Here is a 17,317-nt window from a genome sequence, read left to right on the forward strand (position 1 = left end):
GTATGAACTTTTGTGAGGTCCCGCTGATCAAGTAGAGCTCATTAGCTTCCAGACTCCACACAGCCTACAAGGTTCAAGTTTTAAAGCCTCAAACCCTTTTACCCCAGACTCCTGACATTTCCACTAACTTCATTTGAAATGGTGATATGTGAGCACATTTCTTTGACCCTCACTTATGTACATCTTCTCCCTAAAATACTCTAAAGTCAAAAGAAAGTTGCAAATGCCACTACATAAACAGTTTTTTTTAAAATGCAAGCACAGAAAGGGCAAGTTTAGCAAATTGCCTGAGCAAGAAAAGTATTTGTTGGGGAATATGTCTTAGTGTGTACTTTAGTACTACTTTAACTCTTGACATGAACAAACCTTATCCAGCCCTCACATTTTGAAATCGTGGTTTAAATTCAACGGGATATAACTCTTCCTGTGCATTGCTGGTAACAAACACAACTAATTTAAATCTATTTTTAAAATCAGGAGACAGGACACAGGATGTTAAAAGATCAGGATAACCATTCCACGTTTGAAATTTTAAATTAAGACATTGGGATATAAGATGTTCTCTCTTTTGGATAGTGAAACAGCAGGATCATTCAGAAACAGTGAGGGGTCCTTCCCCTGGATTCCTTAAGTAACTCCACAATTCTCTTCTGTTTTAAAAAGAGAGATTATTACTCACTTAAGAAGGACTCCAAGAGAAGAAGGGGTAAGAACAGGGGCAGCTTGGTATTTACAACTGCAAAAACTACCACTGTACCACTGCCCAAAACTCAACTAAATATAATACATGAAACCAAGACACCTGGAGGAAGAGAACTTCCATCACCCATATCTGCCTTTCTTTACTAGTTTGAAAACAAACCAATGGGACACTACAAGTCAGAACTGCAGTTTAATAGGAAAAATGAAATAAAGGCAGAAAACACTGGCTTAAACTTACAGAGTCAGTATTCAACCTGACACCCTGTTGGCCAGGGTGGTGGTGGCAGTCCTGTGGGAATGAAGAGCGTGGTTCTGTTGAAGCTGTGATCCTGTGGAAGGGCCTGGTGTCACATTCACATTCTCTGGAAAAATCCCTTCGCCCAGGATTTTTCTCCTGGGAAGCTGAGAAGCCTCAGGAAAAAGGGAAACAATTATTATCTCATTTGATTCTCCTGTGTTTTGCTCATCTGGAATGTGTTTGGAGATTGTTTACCACAGGTGATTGTTTCATTGGATTCTGCTGTGAATTGTTTTGACTCAATGGCCAATCAGGGTCAAGCTGTGTCGAGACTCTGGAGAGAGTCAGGAGTTTTCATTATTTTCTTTTGAGCATTCTGTAAGTATCCTTTCTGTATTCTTTAGTATAGTTTAGTATAGCATTCTTTAATATAATATAGTAACATAAAGTAATAAATTAGCCTTGGAGGAATGAGGAATCCTAGGAAGGATTCCTCATTCCTTCCTCCATCTGGGGGCAACGCAGACGCAGTAGCCTGGTCTTCCTCTGAAGGTTCAGTGGTGGCTGTTGAGCTCTTGTCCTCTGGGAATACAGCAGGTAAAGGCTGCCTGTGGTGCTCCAATCCTCAGACTGTATCCAGGCAGGAATGCTTGGCTCCTCCCCCTGGGTGGAGCCTTTCCCAGTGGGATGATGTAACTCTGTGAGAGATGCAGTGAGACTTGATGGCCCGTTAGTGCAGCTAGACCGCAGAGGGAGTTATCAGGCATGAGATAAGGAACACTGCCCCATCTCCTTTAACAACTGCTGAAGATGGTGACAGAATACATGCTTGTGGTTACATCTTACTCTGTTACCTAAGAGACTGCCCAAGAGTGGGAATTGAGTTCATGGCCCAGAGAGTTCATTATCACAGTACATCAGTTGCATGGTTTTCAGCACCTGTGGATGCCCTGCCATTTTTCTCAGGACAAAACCGAATTGAAGTGAATTGAACAGAATAGAATACTTCAGTTTGAAGGGACCTGCAGGAATCATCTAGTCCGACTTCTTAGATTGTGGGCTATCACTTAGGACCAAAGGACCATTTTTGCCCTAAAAGGAATAAAATTGCTAGTCATCATTTTTGACCATCTTAAAGGGATTTAGAAAACATCAAACCATAAAATTTTCAAATTTTCTTGCCTTCTTTCTTCCCTATGTTCACTTATAAATTTCTATGGAGTGGAATATATTATCAACTATTTAACCATCAAGAAGCCATATCAATTGACTGCATAAATGTCTTATTGTATATTTTTTATTATAAGTAAATTTTATGGCAGAATTCCTGTGGACATACTTCCTGTAGATAATGATTTATAGTACATAGTGCCCTGAAGGCATTTTAAGAGTTAGTCTGCTCTCTTTCTCCCCTCTAAGAGGGTGAAAATTTAACATGGAATCAGAGTTATATTTGATTTTAAAAATATTGTTAAAAACAGGGCAGAATTTGAAGGATTCTTATTCTCATAAACAAACAAACAAAAAAAGTAAAAAAATCTTTTAAAATTGTCTCATAGGGCACATTTGAACCCAAGACAAGTAAACTGCCATTGACTATATGTTAGGATAACTTGTGCTTTAGTGTCTTTTCTGTCTATTTGCTGTGCAAACTGCTTAAGAGCAGAGGAAACCATAAACTCCAGGAGCCAATCTGCCACCATTGTCTGTTTATGTAGTCTGATAGAATTTACATGGGCTGGCAGAAAAAATTGCCCTTTGCATGCTTTGTCTCTAGGGGAATTTGGAAGTATGTCCAAGTTTTATAAAATAATGATAATCACAAAATACACCAAGAACAAATAACAGATTTAAGGCCTTTTCTTAGCAAGTTAAGTCTGTGGACAAATAGAAAATAACAGATAATTCCTTAAAAGAAAAGGAAAACCAACCCATTTATGCATCAAAGTTAAAGTGGGTCACTCTGCAACATAAAGCACATTTTTAGTGGATGTAAATTTAGCAACTCTCTGCAGCATTATGCATGACAGCTGTCTTGTGATATTTCAAGTATAGAACAGGTCCCTGGAGACACCCTGTAATTTATAATGGACTAACCATAATGAACCATAGCAGTCAGAAAAGGAGCTGGTTCGAGTGAAATAAGGAATGTTGGTCCACTTGTCTTATAGGAACATTATGTTGAAGATCTCACTTATCTGGGGTCAGGAGCAGAGGGGAGGTCAGTTTGTTGGTCACTAAAAAGGAAAAACCCAAACCAGAAAACCTCCAATTTGTCTGGAGATAGAACTTAAAACAAAACAAATACAAAGGATCACAATACACTTTTCCAGCAGACTGATAACCAGCCACCCTTTTCTCCAAGTGCACAGCAAATGCCTTTCTGCTTTATCATGGTTGGTGCAGTAACAAAGTCCAGTGAACCCTGCAGGGCCAAGGGCTCTGCCTTCCTCAGCTGTGCTGCACATCAATTAGGCCCCAGCTGTCTACAAAGGCACTCTTTATTTGTGATCTATTACTTCATTTTTGCAGAGGGTCCTTGCAGGTAACTGTGGCTGTCTATTTGCTCTGCTCGTGGCTACCAGGGACTGATCCCTAACAACCTGCACAGAGGGTGGGAATGTCTGCACAGAGCAGATTAAAGGTGCTCTTTTCCAAAACATAAGGGGATATTTAGCATGTCCATTCAGTGCAGTGATCTGCACAGCTCGTTATTAATGAAAATTTAGGTTAACCTCTTGCTTTTCAAGGCCTGGAAACTTCATCTCTATACCTTAATTTCTTACAAGCCTTTGATGACATGAGAAATTATTGAAGTTATTATTAACATGATGAGAGTTTCACTTAACATTCTCCCATTCTGTCACTTTTGCCTTCAAAATAACAGTAACAAAGTGCTCTAGTTACAGAATACCTTGCAGTTATCAATTACTGATATAATTAAGGCACAGCTATAACAATACTGCTGATGTGATAGTTAACATCTAATTCAGCAGTAGTGGAGGTAAAGTGTCTAGGAGAGAAGAAGGGGGATGCCACATGGGATGCAAACCTGAGGCAAGTCCCAGTCTGATAGCAGGCTTACTGTCTATCAAACCAATGTTCTTAGAAATCCCACAAGTCCTTTCCAAATTCACATTATGCAAAAGCTATGGTAATCTTAATTTAATTCCTCATAGCAAAGTGTCAGTGCTTGCACACAATTGTCATCTTGTTCCAGAGCTGGGTCTCAAACACAGACTCTAGCAAGAGGCATTCTTTGTCTGCTAAAGAATGATGCAGGGGCATTACAGTTTGACTGTTTATATTTTCCAATGTCCATATCAATCTGTTTCATTGGAATGAAATACGTCTCTTTAATTCTTGCAGAAATGAGAAAAGCCAACTTTCTTCTCAGCAGTGTTCAGATTTTGCATAAATTGTAGTTTCTATTTCAACAATATGCATGAGTGCTTGCAATATCTAGGCAAAGCATTTTCAATTACAGGGCAACAGATTTGTCTTGTTATCTCAGTTTTTAAAGGAGAAAGTTCTTCCCTCCCCTCCTCCATTGATACAATGGCTAAAATATTTCTCAGAGTGTGCACAATAATGGAAATGGGTGGAAAATCCTTTGGGCAGAGTAAAGGGAGCAGGATTTGGTATTTGCTTTCAAGTATTGTCAAATGTAAAACACACATCTAGGGAAAATGTAATGATTTGGATGCTGGGCATCCTTTCCTTTCATCAGCACCAGGAGTTATTATCTCATATCACTTTCCTGTGAGCAATCTGAAATGGGAAGACCCAGGTGATGGATGGCTGGGCTGCAGTTAAAAGACAGGGAACCACGTTAGGCCAGAAGAGCAGGTAGTATTTACTTTAAAATCTTACAGCACAAGTGAGGAAGCAGCCTTTACTTTTCATCTGCCTGTCCTCGACATTTTTAAGTTTCTTCCTTTTGTCTGGACCCCACAGAAAGATTTCCCCCTGCCTCTTTTTCTCATCCTTAACTAGTTTGAATGTCAAACCTTTTCAGGAATCACATTGCTTTGGGTAGTAATGAAGGCAAATAAATAATGCTTAACCTTTCTTAAAGAGATCTAGAGACCCTTCCAAAACCAATTAAGGCTGACATTTTTTGCTGGAATTAGCCAAAGTCATCACACTAAATTTCCAAACTTGTCTAAGAAAAAAGCCATAAAAATTGAGGCTAGGAAAGGAGAAAGAAAAATTTTGTCTTCACTACAGTCTTAAAACCTTCTAATTTTAAAGTGTGTTATGAGTGGGAGAAAAAAGAACATAAATTAGGTGATGCATGTTGCACTTCATGGCTGCTTGAGAAAATGAGAGGGAAATTGCTGGATTTCACCACACTGGGTTTTTTTTTCTTTTTTTTTCTTTTTTTTTCTTTTTTTTTCTTTTTCTTTTTGTTGTTGTTGTTGTTGTTGCTGTTTTGGGGTTTTCCCCTCCTTTTTCTGTCCAGCAATTTTTCTTCCTGTCTGGCACATATTTCCAATTCAGATATCTTTTGAATGATGAGTAACAGCAGCAATAAAAAAGCCTTGATTTTTCATAACCTAAAACACAGAAGCACATCAAAAGCAATCCAATTTGTCAGTAAATCTTGCAGATAAATCTTGCTGTCCTGACATGTAGGTTTTGATCTGTTTATTATCCACATTGCTTCCCCTGTCAGTGTCTTCTCACCTGAAGAAACAATTTCTTTTCACGACATGGAAGTGGAAATATCACCCTCAGTAAAGGAACTGCACTGACCCTACCATGGCCACAGCAGCTTTTGTGCTGGGGGTTTATCACTGCCCCTCTTGCCCTTTTTGCTGCTGTCAAAGAGGGTAAGACAGGGCTTCATCCCCTGTCTCCTGCAGGACACTGCACTCATGTGCTTCCTGTGATGTCTCTTTACAGCACCTTCAGAAGCATCAATGCCATGAAATTTCAACAAAGAGTTGAAGATTAAAGACTGCCATGATCAGTGAGACCCTTCAGAAAAGATCTTTGGGAACGTTTAACAAGGAGATCTCAAAGGTCACAGTCCAGTTTCATGTGGGCTTAGAAAGCAGCAGATTTCAGATGTATCAACCAAGCTGAGAAATGTAAGTATGTGTGACCATAAATACTCACGGTCACACAGAGCTCTACTCAAGTTCCATCTGAAAACAAAACAGCACCAAAACCAAAAACGTGCAGTTTACATGATTTAGTTTTTAAAGTGTTTGTAAGGGAATTTAGGATAGCTTTGTTTCCTTGGCTATATTTTTTCCAAAAAAAAAAGAAAATTTTAAAAAGTGGTCTCAGCTGGAAGTATGCCTCTAGCCATTAGAGTGCCAAAATGAATGTAGTATGTCAGCTGTGACAATCTGTCAGAAAGAGAGGAAAAAATACCTCTGCTCCAAGAATAAGAGGTGTTCAAAAGTTTTGCCCTTACACTGAAACAAGCACTTTTCCTCTCCCCAGAAAACCCAGCCCAGAGTCTCAGCCAAGGGAAGCACATCTCCTTTTATACAATCAATTTTCATCACCTGAATAGCCAACCCACATTTCCTGACATAGCCATCATTTTTTTTTATTTGTATATCCCTTGATTAGAGTCATATGAACACCATAATAAATGAGTCATTCCAGATATCCCTCAAGAACAACAAGCATTATGGATTAATAATGTCATGCTGGTCATTAATTTTGATAACCACAGAATTTATGTCAGTGAACATACTTGCTGTGTAGTGATAATGTTGCATTTATTTATATGCAGCAGTTACAATGTGTTAGATGCCAGTTCCCATTATTTCACTGTTTCACAGCTGTTCAAGATTTGACAAGTGCATAATTTAATTATTTTATAAATTAAGAACTGTGATGTTAGATAGTTTCTCTCATGTTTTGTAATTTTAGAATATCAAGATATATTCAACAATGCAATTTACCCATAAGAAGTCACTACTAAGGTTTCTAATTTGCAATCCAGTAAATTGAATGAAGGAGAGGCCATGTTACACGTCATGAAGTGTTAAAACTCAGAGTAAAGGAAATAAATTATTCAAATACCCTATAGTACTAGCCTTATTTTTGTGCCAGTTGATTTGATATAACTCCTGTTAGGATGGGGTAACATCAAATGCATTTATAAACCCAGACAAGTGAAATAGTAGGTAGACATTTTTGATTTGGAAATGATACTCACCAATTAATATAAATGTTTTTAGTCTCTGAAATCATGAACCAGTCTTAAAGTTGAAATACTTTTCTTCCTAGCTTGTAATAAACTTGAAAATAAGGGAGAACATTATATCACAGAGTTGTAATAAAGCAAATGTGCTGACATTTCAGTCTTTTTTCAGAACTTTGCTCTCCTTTTCAGAAGCTTCAGAGGAAGATGTGGTGTTTTAGACAGTGAGGGAAGGAAGTCATATTTGAGGTTTCCTTAACAGTCTGGAATATTTTACTTCTCATGTTCTGTGTCTCCTGACACAGAGTCAGCATCCTGCACCCAGCAGCTCCTCACCTCAGCACCATCTGTAAGGCTCAAGTCTTCCCATCTTCACCCTCTGCTCTGTCTCTGCAGAGCTGGTGTCCTTTATCCACAGAAAAGAGACAGAATAGGTCAATCATTAAAGCAGGGCTGTTGTGGGCCTGGTACAGAGAATAGCCAGGTGGATAGCTTCAAAAGGAATTACCAATTGCTGTCTGCATCTCCAGACAAAGATGAGAATTTGGCAGTTTTAGCCCTTGGCAGCCTTTTGTCTGATGGCCATTTGTTCCCTTTTCTGGTGCTCCATCTGCTCCCCCTGGTAGGATCAGCCAGAGATTCAACTGCAGCCATGTGCAGCTACAGCTACCAATAAACACCCTGAAGTATCCCCCTTGTAGCAATGCTTGGGCTTTGGAAACACAGCTATGGACTTCCTTTCTTTAGAGCTGGGACAGCAGACAACAAGAAAATCCAATAGACACAAACTGCTCACCCAGCACAGCCAGTAAACAGGTCTGAATGATATTCTAGGCTCAAGATTCCACTAAGACAGAAAGAAACAGCAAAACCAGACCTGTATTAGTGGACATTTTACTTCTTTGGAGCACAATGAGAAGCCCAGGTTCTAATCTCTGTCCAAAGCAGTCAGAGCCTCTCATGACCATGGCTGTCTGCTCTCTCCACTGCTCATCTTGGAATTGTTCTTCAACTGAACCACACTCCAACAGGAAAATATAAATCCACCATCCTGAAAGGGACAATAATTTGTCATCCAGAATCTCTCCTGTTAGACCCTAAGTAGGAAGAAGAAGGAGTGAAACTTTGGACTTCCATTTCTGAAGTCCACATATTCAGATTTAAGACCATTTATGGTAAAAGGAAATATCATCCCCCTACAAACAAACCCTTCCATATTTCTATAAGGGGGACACCAGCAACTCACCATCAGTAACAGCTGCACAAGAGCTCACTCTGAGGAGGTGTTTCTGAACCTCAGAGGTTTTTCAGCTGTTCCCCCTGCTCTCAGCCTTTCCTTGCTGACCAGCACCAGGCTTCTCACTGCACATTGCTCACACTCCCCAGACACTCGAGTCTTCCAAGGGCTACAGAGGCAAATTAATACCATGCTATGGTTCCCCCTTCCCATCCTACACCTACATTTCAGGTGCCTCAACACCCAACTTCTGAGTCCCTTTCTGACCCAAACTCAGAGTTATTCAGTTCAGATGAGAATGAAATCTGTAGCTTTGAGAAAAGAGCCTGCCCAACATAACACAACTACATGTACATATTTTAGGTTTTCTTTATTTATATTTTTAAATTCAAGAATTACACACTAGCCAACATTATTATATATTTACATGCTGAAACTGGCTGCAATAATTTTAAATTCAAGAAAATATCTCTTATGTGCTACTCATTTACAATCATCATTTTACTACCTCATAAATCCCAGAGGTTAGCAGTCCTTTTGAGAAAGACATGAAGATCTGATGCAATGATATCCACTAGTATTTTGCATTTTCTAGCCATTGGAAAATGTGCATTATGTGCATATAAGAAAGGCTACAAGGTCATTAGTAAGGCTGATGATTACTACATTATGAAATAAATAGTACTAAGTAAAAGATAACTCAGAACTGTGCAAAGACAGTACTAACAGAACCATTTAAACACCCATGCCAATAAAAACGTGATAGAAGTCAAATCATAGGCAGTTTGTCAGAATTAATCATGTTTCAAATGTTCTTTTTGTCTTCAACTGAAAGTAACAGGACAGACCATGAACCGTACAGCCTGGTGAGTATCTGCCAAATGACAGGAACAGTGAAAACATACAAAATGCTATCAAATTGGAATAGATGACCTCATGTCTGAAAAACATTAAAAAAATACAACCCTTAGTATGAAAGTAGAGGTGAGATTTTTCATCATTTAAGTTTCATTTTTTTGTCAAAGCACTTACAAAGAAAATAATTTTATATTTATGAAATGCTAGTGTTGCATATTCTTGTAGAGATAATCTATTTCAATTTTATATAATGGATATTTAAATTCTTAGTATTTTTACAAAGTAGAATAGGGCAGTCTTTTTGATCAACAACATTCCATTTGCTTCTTAAAAATTTAGACAAAGTTCCTAGTGCATTTTATTAAGCTTTACCTTTGGTGTTAAGCAGTGACTTTTTAGATTTCCCTTTTAAACAATTTCTGGAATGAAGATTCTTTGGCTTTGGGGGACTATGCTATCTAACGACAGTCAAACATCCTGTTGTTTTTTTTTTTCTTAAAGAAAAATATAAGCCTACTATTAAATACCATAAGAGACAGATTTCAGAATCAGACAGATGCAATATGCAGGCTTCTGTAATGAAATCGCCGACAGCTGAATCCTCACTTACCTGGGCACCTTCACCTCTCCACTCACTGGAGCAACATCAAGGTGCCTTGCTGTAAGTGAAAACCAGGCCCTGTGAGTTTTGGCTAGTCTGAGTACTGAGTGTGGCCTGAACATTTTAACCACACAAAAGAATCAGCTATGCCAGCAGGAACGTTGCCACGGTGGCTATTTTACACTACAGCACTTCTGTACTATTTTATATCTGGAGTCCAAATCTGTTTATGCAAAAGGGTGTTTAAATTACTCTGCTAGAGCACTGCAATTATTGTACTTAGTAAAAAAAAGTCACTAAACAAATACTGTAATCTATTGACTGCTCATTTACAGCTTATTTAATTATTTACATAATTTTAGGACACATTAACCTAAACCATAAGTAGAATTAGCTTTTTGCCTTACCATAAAGTACAAATTAGAAGTTAAAAATGTTTAAGAAATCTGATAATATTTACACACGTTCAGCTTAAGTTATGGTTGCTCACATTGTATGTTCTATGTACACATAGCAAAATGTTTTGATCACTACTGATATAGTATTGTACCCTGGCCATCCCACCCTAGATTATTTTCTAGAAATAGTTACTATTTTTGCCTTTTATTTTTTCTTGGCTCCCTAAGGAATTTGTTGGTTTTGAAAACTGACTAGTGGACAATGCTGTTATAAAAAGAGAGAGAAGAAATAGGCAAGCAATGTGAGGACTAGTCTAATTCCAGATGCAAGGAGGTACAGTACTATCATCATGTCAAACGGTGCAATACTCCATATGAACCATAAGCATTGATCTGCTGATATAGAAATGCCCAGTTACCCTGTAGAGTTAGTTGTTTGGTTTTTTTTTTTTTCTAAATACATTACTCTTTTTTTTTTTCTCAAAAATATATTCATACACTGGTTGATGATAGAAACAAACCTATTATTAGCTGATTCCTTTAACACACCAACATGTGAATGTGTGTGCATATATATATATATATATACTCAGCACGTGTATATATACACACATATGTCCATACAGACATTTGGGGGTAGGTCCATATGCACATACAGTTGGAAAATGTTTCACATCTGTTCACTTATGTTTAGCACTGTGTTGTAGGATTGGAACACAGTCTAGTAATTACAGTGAAAATAAATTGAGGCTTAATTTTAATGCACATTTTTCTGAAATAAATAGGATACTTTCCCCAGGTATAAGACCACCACTTGTTTTCTCTATGCATTGTGCTTTTGTACCTTACAGATTTAATGTCTTTTTTTATTAGAATGTAAGAACTCTCTGAAGAACTCTGCCACATGCTGTTATCCAGGACTCTTGTTTTCCTCCCCTGGGAATGAGAAAAGAAATGGCCACAATGTCATTGCTTGAGTCTTTCTTCCCAGTCATTGAACTGCGACAGGATAGAAACATAACATTCCTTACGCAAACACAGAAATATGTTGCATGGATTTTCAGTTCTGAAAATGTGTATCATACTTACTAGCAGTCATGTACAGTATATATTTACAGATTGATCTCAAAGATTTCATTAAAACTGTGCCATGTTATAGTCATAATTCCCCCATGAATTTCGCAAAGATGAAAAACACCTTAATTGCTGGCTATTATGTCTAATAGAACAATAAAATGTGCAACTATAATTATATTACAAGTTTTTATCTAAATTATTAACTTTGCTATTTTTTTTTATTGAAACCAACAACAACTAACATGATTAAAAACATCTAGAATATTTATTTTCGGTCAATTCTAAAGTAAAAGCAAATTTATTCTAGTTTACCTGGAGGGTAGCACACATAGCAAACCCCATCTCTCATGTCTGCTGGCATCATTTCCCACTTTCACTCAAGTATCTCAGGAGTAAGTGCTTACCTGGGGCTCGAGTTATCCTTTTTCCTTGGTAGTGCCTCACCAGCTTTTCTCACCCCCATCTTTTTATATCACAGTGTTAAGCCTTAGTACAAAATGGTAGAGTCTTTCTCTTTCACTAATTTTATACATCATATTAATAGCCAGAAGAACATAGTAAAAGCAAAAGTGCTCCTTCCCCACAGATAATTTATCTTTCCTAGTGACACCTGAGCAGAAACCAAACATTTTCTTTCACTCTCTGAACAGCAATATCAGAGAGTATTATGGCTTGTACTGTAGCTTCAGAAAAGTGAATGTGCAGTTCCAGGATTCGATCTCTGTGATTTTTGTAGTAGCTGAAGCAGTTACCAATGCAGAGAGTCAACATATTCCCTGTAAGGTTTTATATTTGATGTGTATCAACTACAGAAAGGCTGTGAGCTCCCTGCAGTCAATACTCTGCTTCTGTGAAACAATAAAAGGAGCTGTCAGCAATTTCTGAAATGAAAGAAAAGCTTGTACAGAAGAATACCATGAGACTGCTTTCATTTAGGATAATTGATATAATTTTCAAAAAACAGACTTTGAGGAGAAATACTGAATTTTGATATGCTCCATTTCCTAAAATTGGGAAAAAAATCCAACATGACTCATACCTATCAGCTGAAATCCCAAATGCATCTACAAAGGTTATTGCATTACACATGAAATGCAGTCAGAAATTAACTGTGTGAACAAAGAGCAAAATGTTCACTTGGAAAGTTAATCACATGAAGGAAACCTGTCTCTATACATTGCAGAGTCTGAGCCTGGAGGCAGTGTGTCAATGAACACAACTTCCTGGTAGGTAGGGTGTACTACACATCCCATCCCAGGCTCTGAAACTATCCTCTCTTATTTGAACCAGAAATAAGCATAGGAAGTGCTCAAAAAAAAAAAAAAAAAAAAGTCAGAATATTTGCCTGTTAGTTCTCAGAACTATTGTCCTCCTATTAGTGTCATTTACTATCGAATGGGGGGGAGGGGGGGAATCAAAAATAAAACCACAGAAATTTGTAAGAAAATTATTCTTTTGAAGAACAAAAAAATCTAAAAATATATTTTATGAAAAATATTATAAAGAATTTTTTTAGTACCCTGAATAAAACCACTTATACTCTCTAGTCTCTTTCAAAAATTTGTACACAGATGAGAGGTAGTATGGATGCAACAGATGTGGCTTTTGCTTCTTGAAAGATTGTGTCAAACAATATTGGGGATCTGATCTAGCAAAAGCCATCAAGAATTTTTACTTTTTATACAGCTCTTGTGACTGCTGTTTTCATTACAAAATGAGTTCCACAGTGGAATAACTGACAAAATTTTTTGTCTAATTTTTTTTCTGTTATATTTTGCTATTTTGTAAAAATAAAGCTCAACGGAATGAAAAAAAAAAAAAAATCAACCTTTTAATTCAAGAAGCTTCCCAAAGAAAAACTGAAATTTTCTAGTTCTTCAATGGAAATCACCCTAAAGCAGGAAACATTCAAGAGTGTACTTAAACTCTTAAAGTGATTGCTATGAATTTCTTTCCTTTAGAACAGTGCATTAAGGAAAACAAAAAGTGAAATGTTATTGCCTACTCCAGACTGAGAAAACACCCTGTCAGCACCTCTTGTACAGAAATAGATATGCTCAGATCTCAACTGCTGAAAGAGGTACAGAACCTTTAACCAACAGCAGGAAGCATAATGCTGGAAAGATGAAAACCTGGAAGAAATCACCCAACTCCACACGACTATTTCAGACTAAGGTGTGTACAACTGACAACATTCACCTGCACCGTGCATATACAGACATATACACACACACCTTTATCTATATGTTGCCTCCTAGCTCCCTGCCCCTGTACTTTGTAATTGCTCTTTCACTCTTCCTGCCCTAAAGGAAGGCAGGGCACCACTAGCTTCCTTCAGCCATCTACAGAATTACTATTTGGGCAATCAATTTTGGCACTTTGGACAGATTCCCTTTCCTCAACACAACCCAGCAGCATCTACCCCTTCAGTGCTGATGCATTTTTATACTGTCCCTACATTCCTCTACTGATCCCAAACACAGTCACTGTGACTGGGCATATGTTCTCTCTTTCAAATACAAACAAACTAGTGCTTCTTGCTTCAGCTTCTGTGCAAACACCCAACCCCAATATTATCAGTCAAAGGTTCAGTTCTTTCAATAAATTAAAGGAAATACCTGAATATGGTTGGGAAACCTCTGACCATCATCATCTTGGAAAGATGATAGGCACTACTTGTTTTCAAGTTTACACATTTAAAAAGTAAAGTGTATGTGTTTCATAAGCACGATAACTTAGTACACTCTCTCGAGTCTATATGCATGCCTTGGATATGCACTTTCCCTAGAATGGCATGTACTGCTGTTGAAATTAAAACTTGTTTCTCAAATGCTGCTCTATAACTTGTACCACTAAACTCAAATGGCCATTGGGGCAAAAAAAATAAAAAAAGAAAGAGTGAGGGACAATGAGACAGAAGTGATTTTCAAAATGCAATTTGCCTTTACACTCAAAATGCACTTATATTTTGATAAGGGGATATGTCCATACTGCAACTCAACATAGATATATGGTTTAGCAGATACAACCAAAACATTATAAAAACAGACCATAGAGTGGGCCAGCAACTAAGGTGTTTTAAAATAACTTTTTGTCCTGAATAGAATTTTTCCAAGTCCCACTTTTGGCTGTACAACTGATTCGAAGAGAAAGTCCAGTTCTTTCTTCCTGCTTGGCTTTGTTTCTTAGTTCACATAGTAAAGCCAGTAGACGATATTGAAGAAGGAAAAAACCACGGGGAAGAAGATGCGAGACCATCGATCTATGGCATTGACATCAGTCAAGTCAGGGATGGTGATTTTCAGCTGGGAGGCGCGCCGCCGTAGCCGGCTCTTCTTCTGCGCCACGTGCCGCTCCAGCGCGTTGCGGCCGAAGCTGTGCCGGGGCAGGCCGGCCTTGCGGTACTGGATGCTCGAGGTGTCGTAGGCCAGCATTGTGCTCCTAGGGTCCCCAAGCCCCATCACAGCCTCGGAGGCAGCCATCTCGTTTTTAATTTCCAGCGTGCTCAACAAGATGTTTTCATGTGGGTCCATCTGTAGAAAAAATAAGACGGAGGATTTAGCAGGAGGGAAAGGAAGCCCAGTCAGCTGCAAAATGAAGCCATGCTGGTAAGGGCCATGTCTAGCATTGCTAATTGATTGGATGTCAGCCTGAAAGACTCTAAGCATAGCTGTGATTATATTCATTGTGTTTTATTTGTGACCTCAAGGAGAAATAGGGCCAGTATAGTATAATGCAATAAAAGGTATTTCCCTGGACCCGATGCTCAGCAAGCACAAGCAATACCTGGGAACAGAGAACACACTCAGCTCCTGAAAGTGGCATTCTGACACTGAGCAGGGTATCTGGGGCAAATAGTGACATTTTCAGGGGTTTTGGAAGGAAATCGAATGGAAAAGATCTGCTTTGTTTTATTTTTTCTTCTTTCAAATGAAAGCTTTGGCTCTGACATAAACTTCCATTATTCACGAGGTCTTTCTGCCTCCATGAATGAGGGACAGAGCACTGCACAAGAAAACGCACATTTTAGGTCCCCATGTTCCAAACAGGAGTGCTGGTTACCTGGGGAAAGGCAATGGCATAGTCTAGCTATAGCTATGTGGAAACTCCATGCCCCAGTACTAATACATTTCTTCATACACTGCATGCTGTACCAGCATGCTGCTGTAAGAGCAGAGATCTGCAATTTCAAGCAAGGGAAAAGATATGCAGAATGTAATCACATCAAATGTACATTAAACAGTTGTTTCAATGGGTAGATTTAGCTGCTATGCATTCTTTAAAGGCAATTCAGTGAAAAAAATATACTAAAGCAATATTGTAGAGAAACCCCTTGGACAAGAGGATTTCAAAGATAAGGAACTCAGTTCCACTCTTAGGCAATCTGGAGAAGATCTGGAGTGTGGAAGGAGATTTTAAAAAGAATCCATTTATAGAAAACAAATAAAAGTTATTTAAGGAAGTTCTAATTCTTCTCAGCCTTTTCTCGAAGCATGTATTTTGAATTGTGTGATAACAGATTATAATTAACTAAAAGTTCTTAAAAACAATAATAGCTAATGAGAAGCTAATTAATTACATTGAATTAGTGATGGAAGTGCAGATATACTCCAGGCCAATTAAGAGAAAAAACTGTCCCAAAGCTCCTTTAAGAATAACTCAGCCACATTATTCATTTATCATGTGCAGAATATAATCCATGATTATTACTCAAAGTGCAAAAACTGTGACCTTTGTGGATTTCTAAACCATAACAGGGTGTTAGTATATTCTGTAATATTTAGAAACCAGCTGTCAGCAGCAGGAACCTCCCTGCACTGCCCAGTGCAGACTGTGTTTACCATTATTGAAGCCCCTAGGTAATATTTACCATGGCAAGATGAGAGAACTGGGTTTAAACCAGTTGATTTTTAGTGGCACCCCCTTCCCAGAGCTCTGAACTGAGAAGTCAGACACTCACAAAGGTACTTTGGACCTACTGAAACACTGTCATTTGAGTGATTACATCTGTTCAAGTGATGCACAAAACCTGGTGTTGCTGAGATGACAGATTTCCCTCTCTCTCACTTTTTCCCCCCGATCTGTGTGAGTTTGCACCCCTCTAGTTTCATTGTATTTTAATTATAAAACAAATGTCATGACTCAATGTGAAACAGACAAAATCTTTCTTTTCTGTTAGCTTTTCATGAGACCCACATGAAATCTATGAAATTCATAGTGTGGGAAATCAATCTTTACTTGAAAAGCACTGGAAAAATGTGAGAGTTGAGCTGGAACTCATGAAAAATTCCTTTAAGAGCTCGGTAGCATGATATTGAGCATAGGGAGGGAACACTGCTTCCATCCAGGAAGGCCATCAAATCAGTTCTCATCTGCGTTGGACAAGTAATAATAGTCTTGTATTCTGCTATTGTAATTCCAACAAAAGCAAATGTCTGCAAAGCTTTCAAATAGATCTATGAAATGTCTTGAGATGGATTTCAAACATTATTTTCTAGTGAGTGTATTTATTTGGAAAATTCCTTTGTTGTAAAGAAATTCTTTGTGTGATTTTTGGGGTAAAATGAAAGGGGACTCATTTTTGTTCTTAGATCTCAGACCAATCATAAGACTCTCAGGGTCCTAAAAATAAAACAATTAATAACAGGCACTTGGCATTCATTGATCCCAAAATGTTCAAAATCACAAGAGGTAAGTTTCCTACATGAGGGGTGCAAAGTCATTTGGAAACTGCATTTTCTGTATTTTCATATAACCTCAAGAAAAGAAGTTTTATTTCCAGTGACATCAGAGGAAGTTGGATATAACATCCACTAATGTAATGGGTTTACCCTTTGGCCCAGAGCCTGGGTTATTTTCACCTCAATGTTGTGCATTCTAGGATAATATTTTTGAAAAGATTTTAGTGCCAACAATTTTTTTCACATCTTAAATCTTCTTAGGATGAATCTACTTTAAGCATTTTATCCTTTTGATCTGCAATGATATTAGAAATTTGAGTGCTCTTTACATATTTGCATACATTTTATGCAGCACA

The 17,317-nt window shown here is 38.0% G+C and overlaps 1 protein-coding gene across 4 annotated transcripts in view; it reads right to left on the bottom strand.

Annotated features, from left to right (window-relative positions):
• Positions 1–8,697: 8,697 nt before the first annotated feature.
• The window catches only part of GABRB2 (gamma-aminobutyric acid type A receptor subunit beta2), a 144,428-nt gene continuing 135,808 nt past the window's right edge, over positions 8,698–17,317 (bottom strand). For all 4 annotated transcript variants that reach the window (XM_059859810.1, XM_059859811.1, XM_059859809.1 and 1 more), the window contains one exon: positions 8,698–14,813. In XM_059859810.1, the coding sequence (XP_059715793.1) occupies positions 14,466–14,813 (348 nt within the window). In that variant the 3' untranslated portion in view covers positions 8,698–14,465. The remainder of the gene's footprint in view (positions 14,814–17,317) is intronic.

Source organism: Haemorhous mexicanus, chromosome 15, assembly GCF_027477595.1.
Source record: "Haemorhous mexicanus isolate bHaeMex1 chromosome 15, bHaeMex1.pri, whole genome shotgun sequence".
Lineage (NCBI taxonomy): Eukaryota > Metazoa > Chordata > Aves > Passeriformes > Fringillidae > Haemorhous > Haemorhous mexicanus.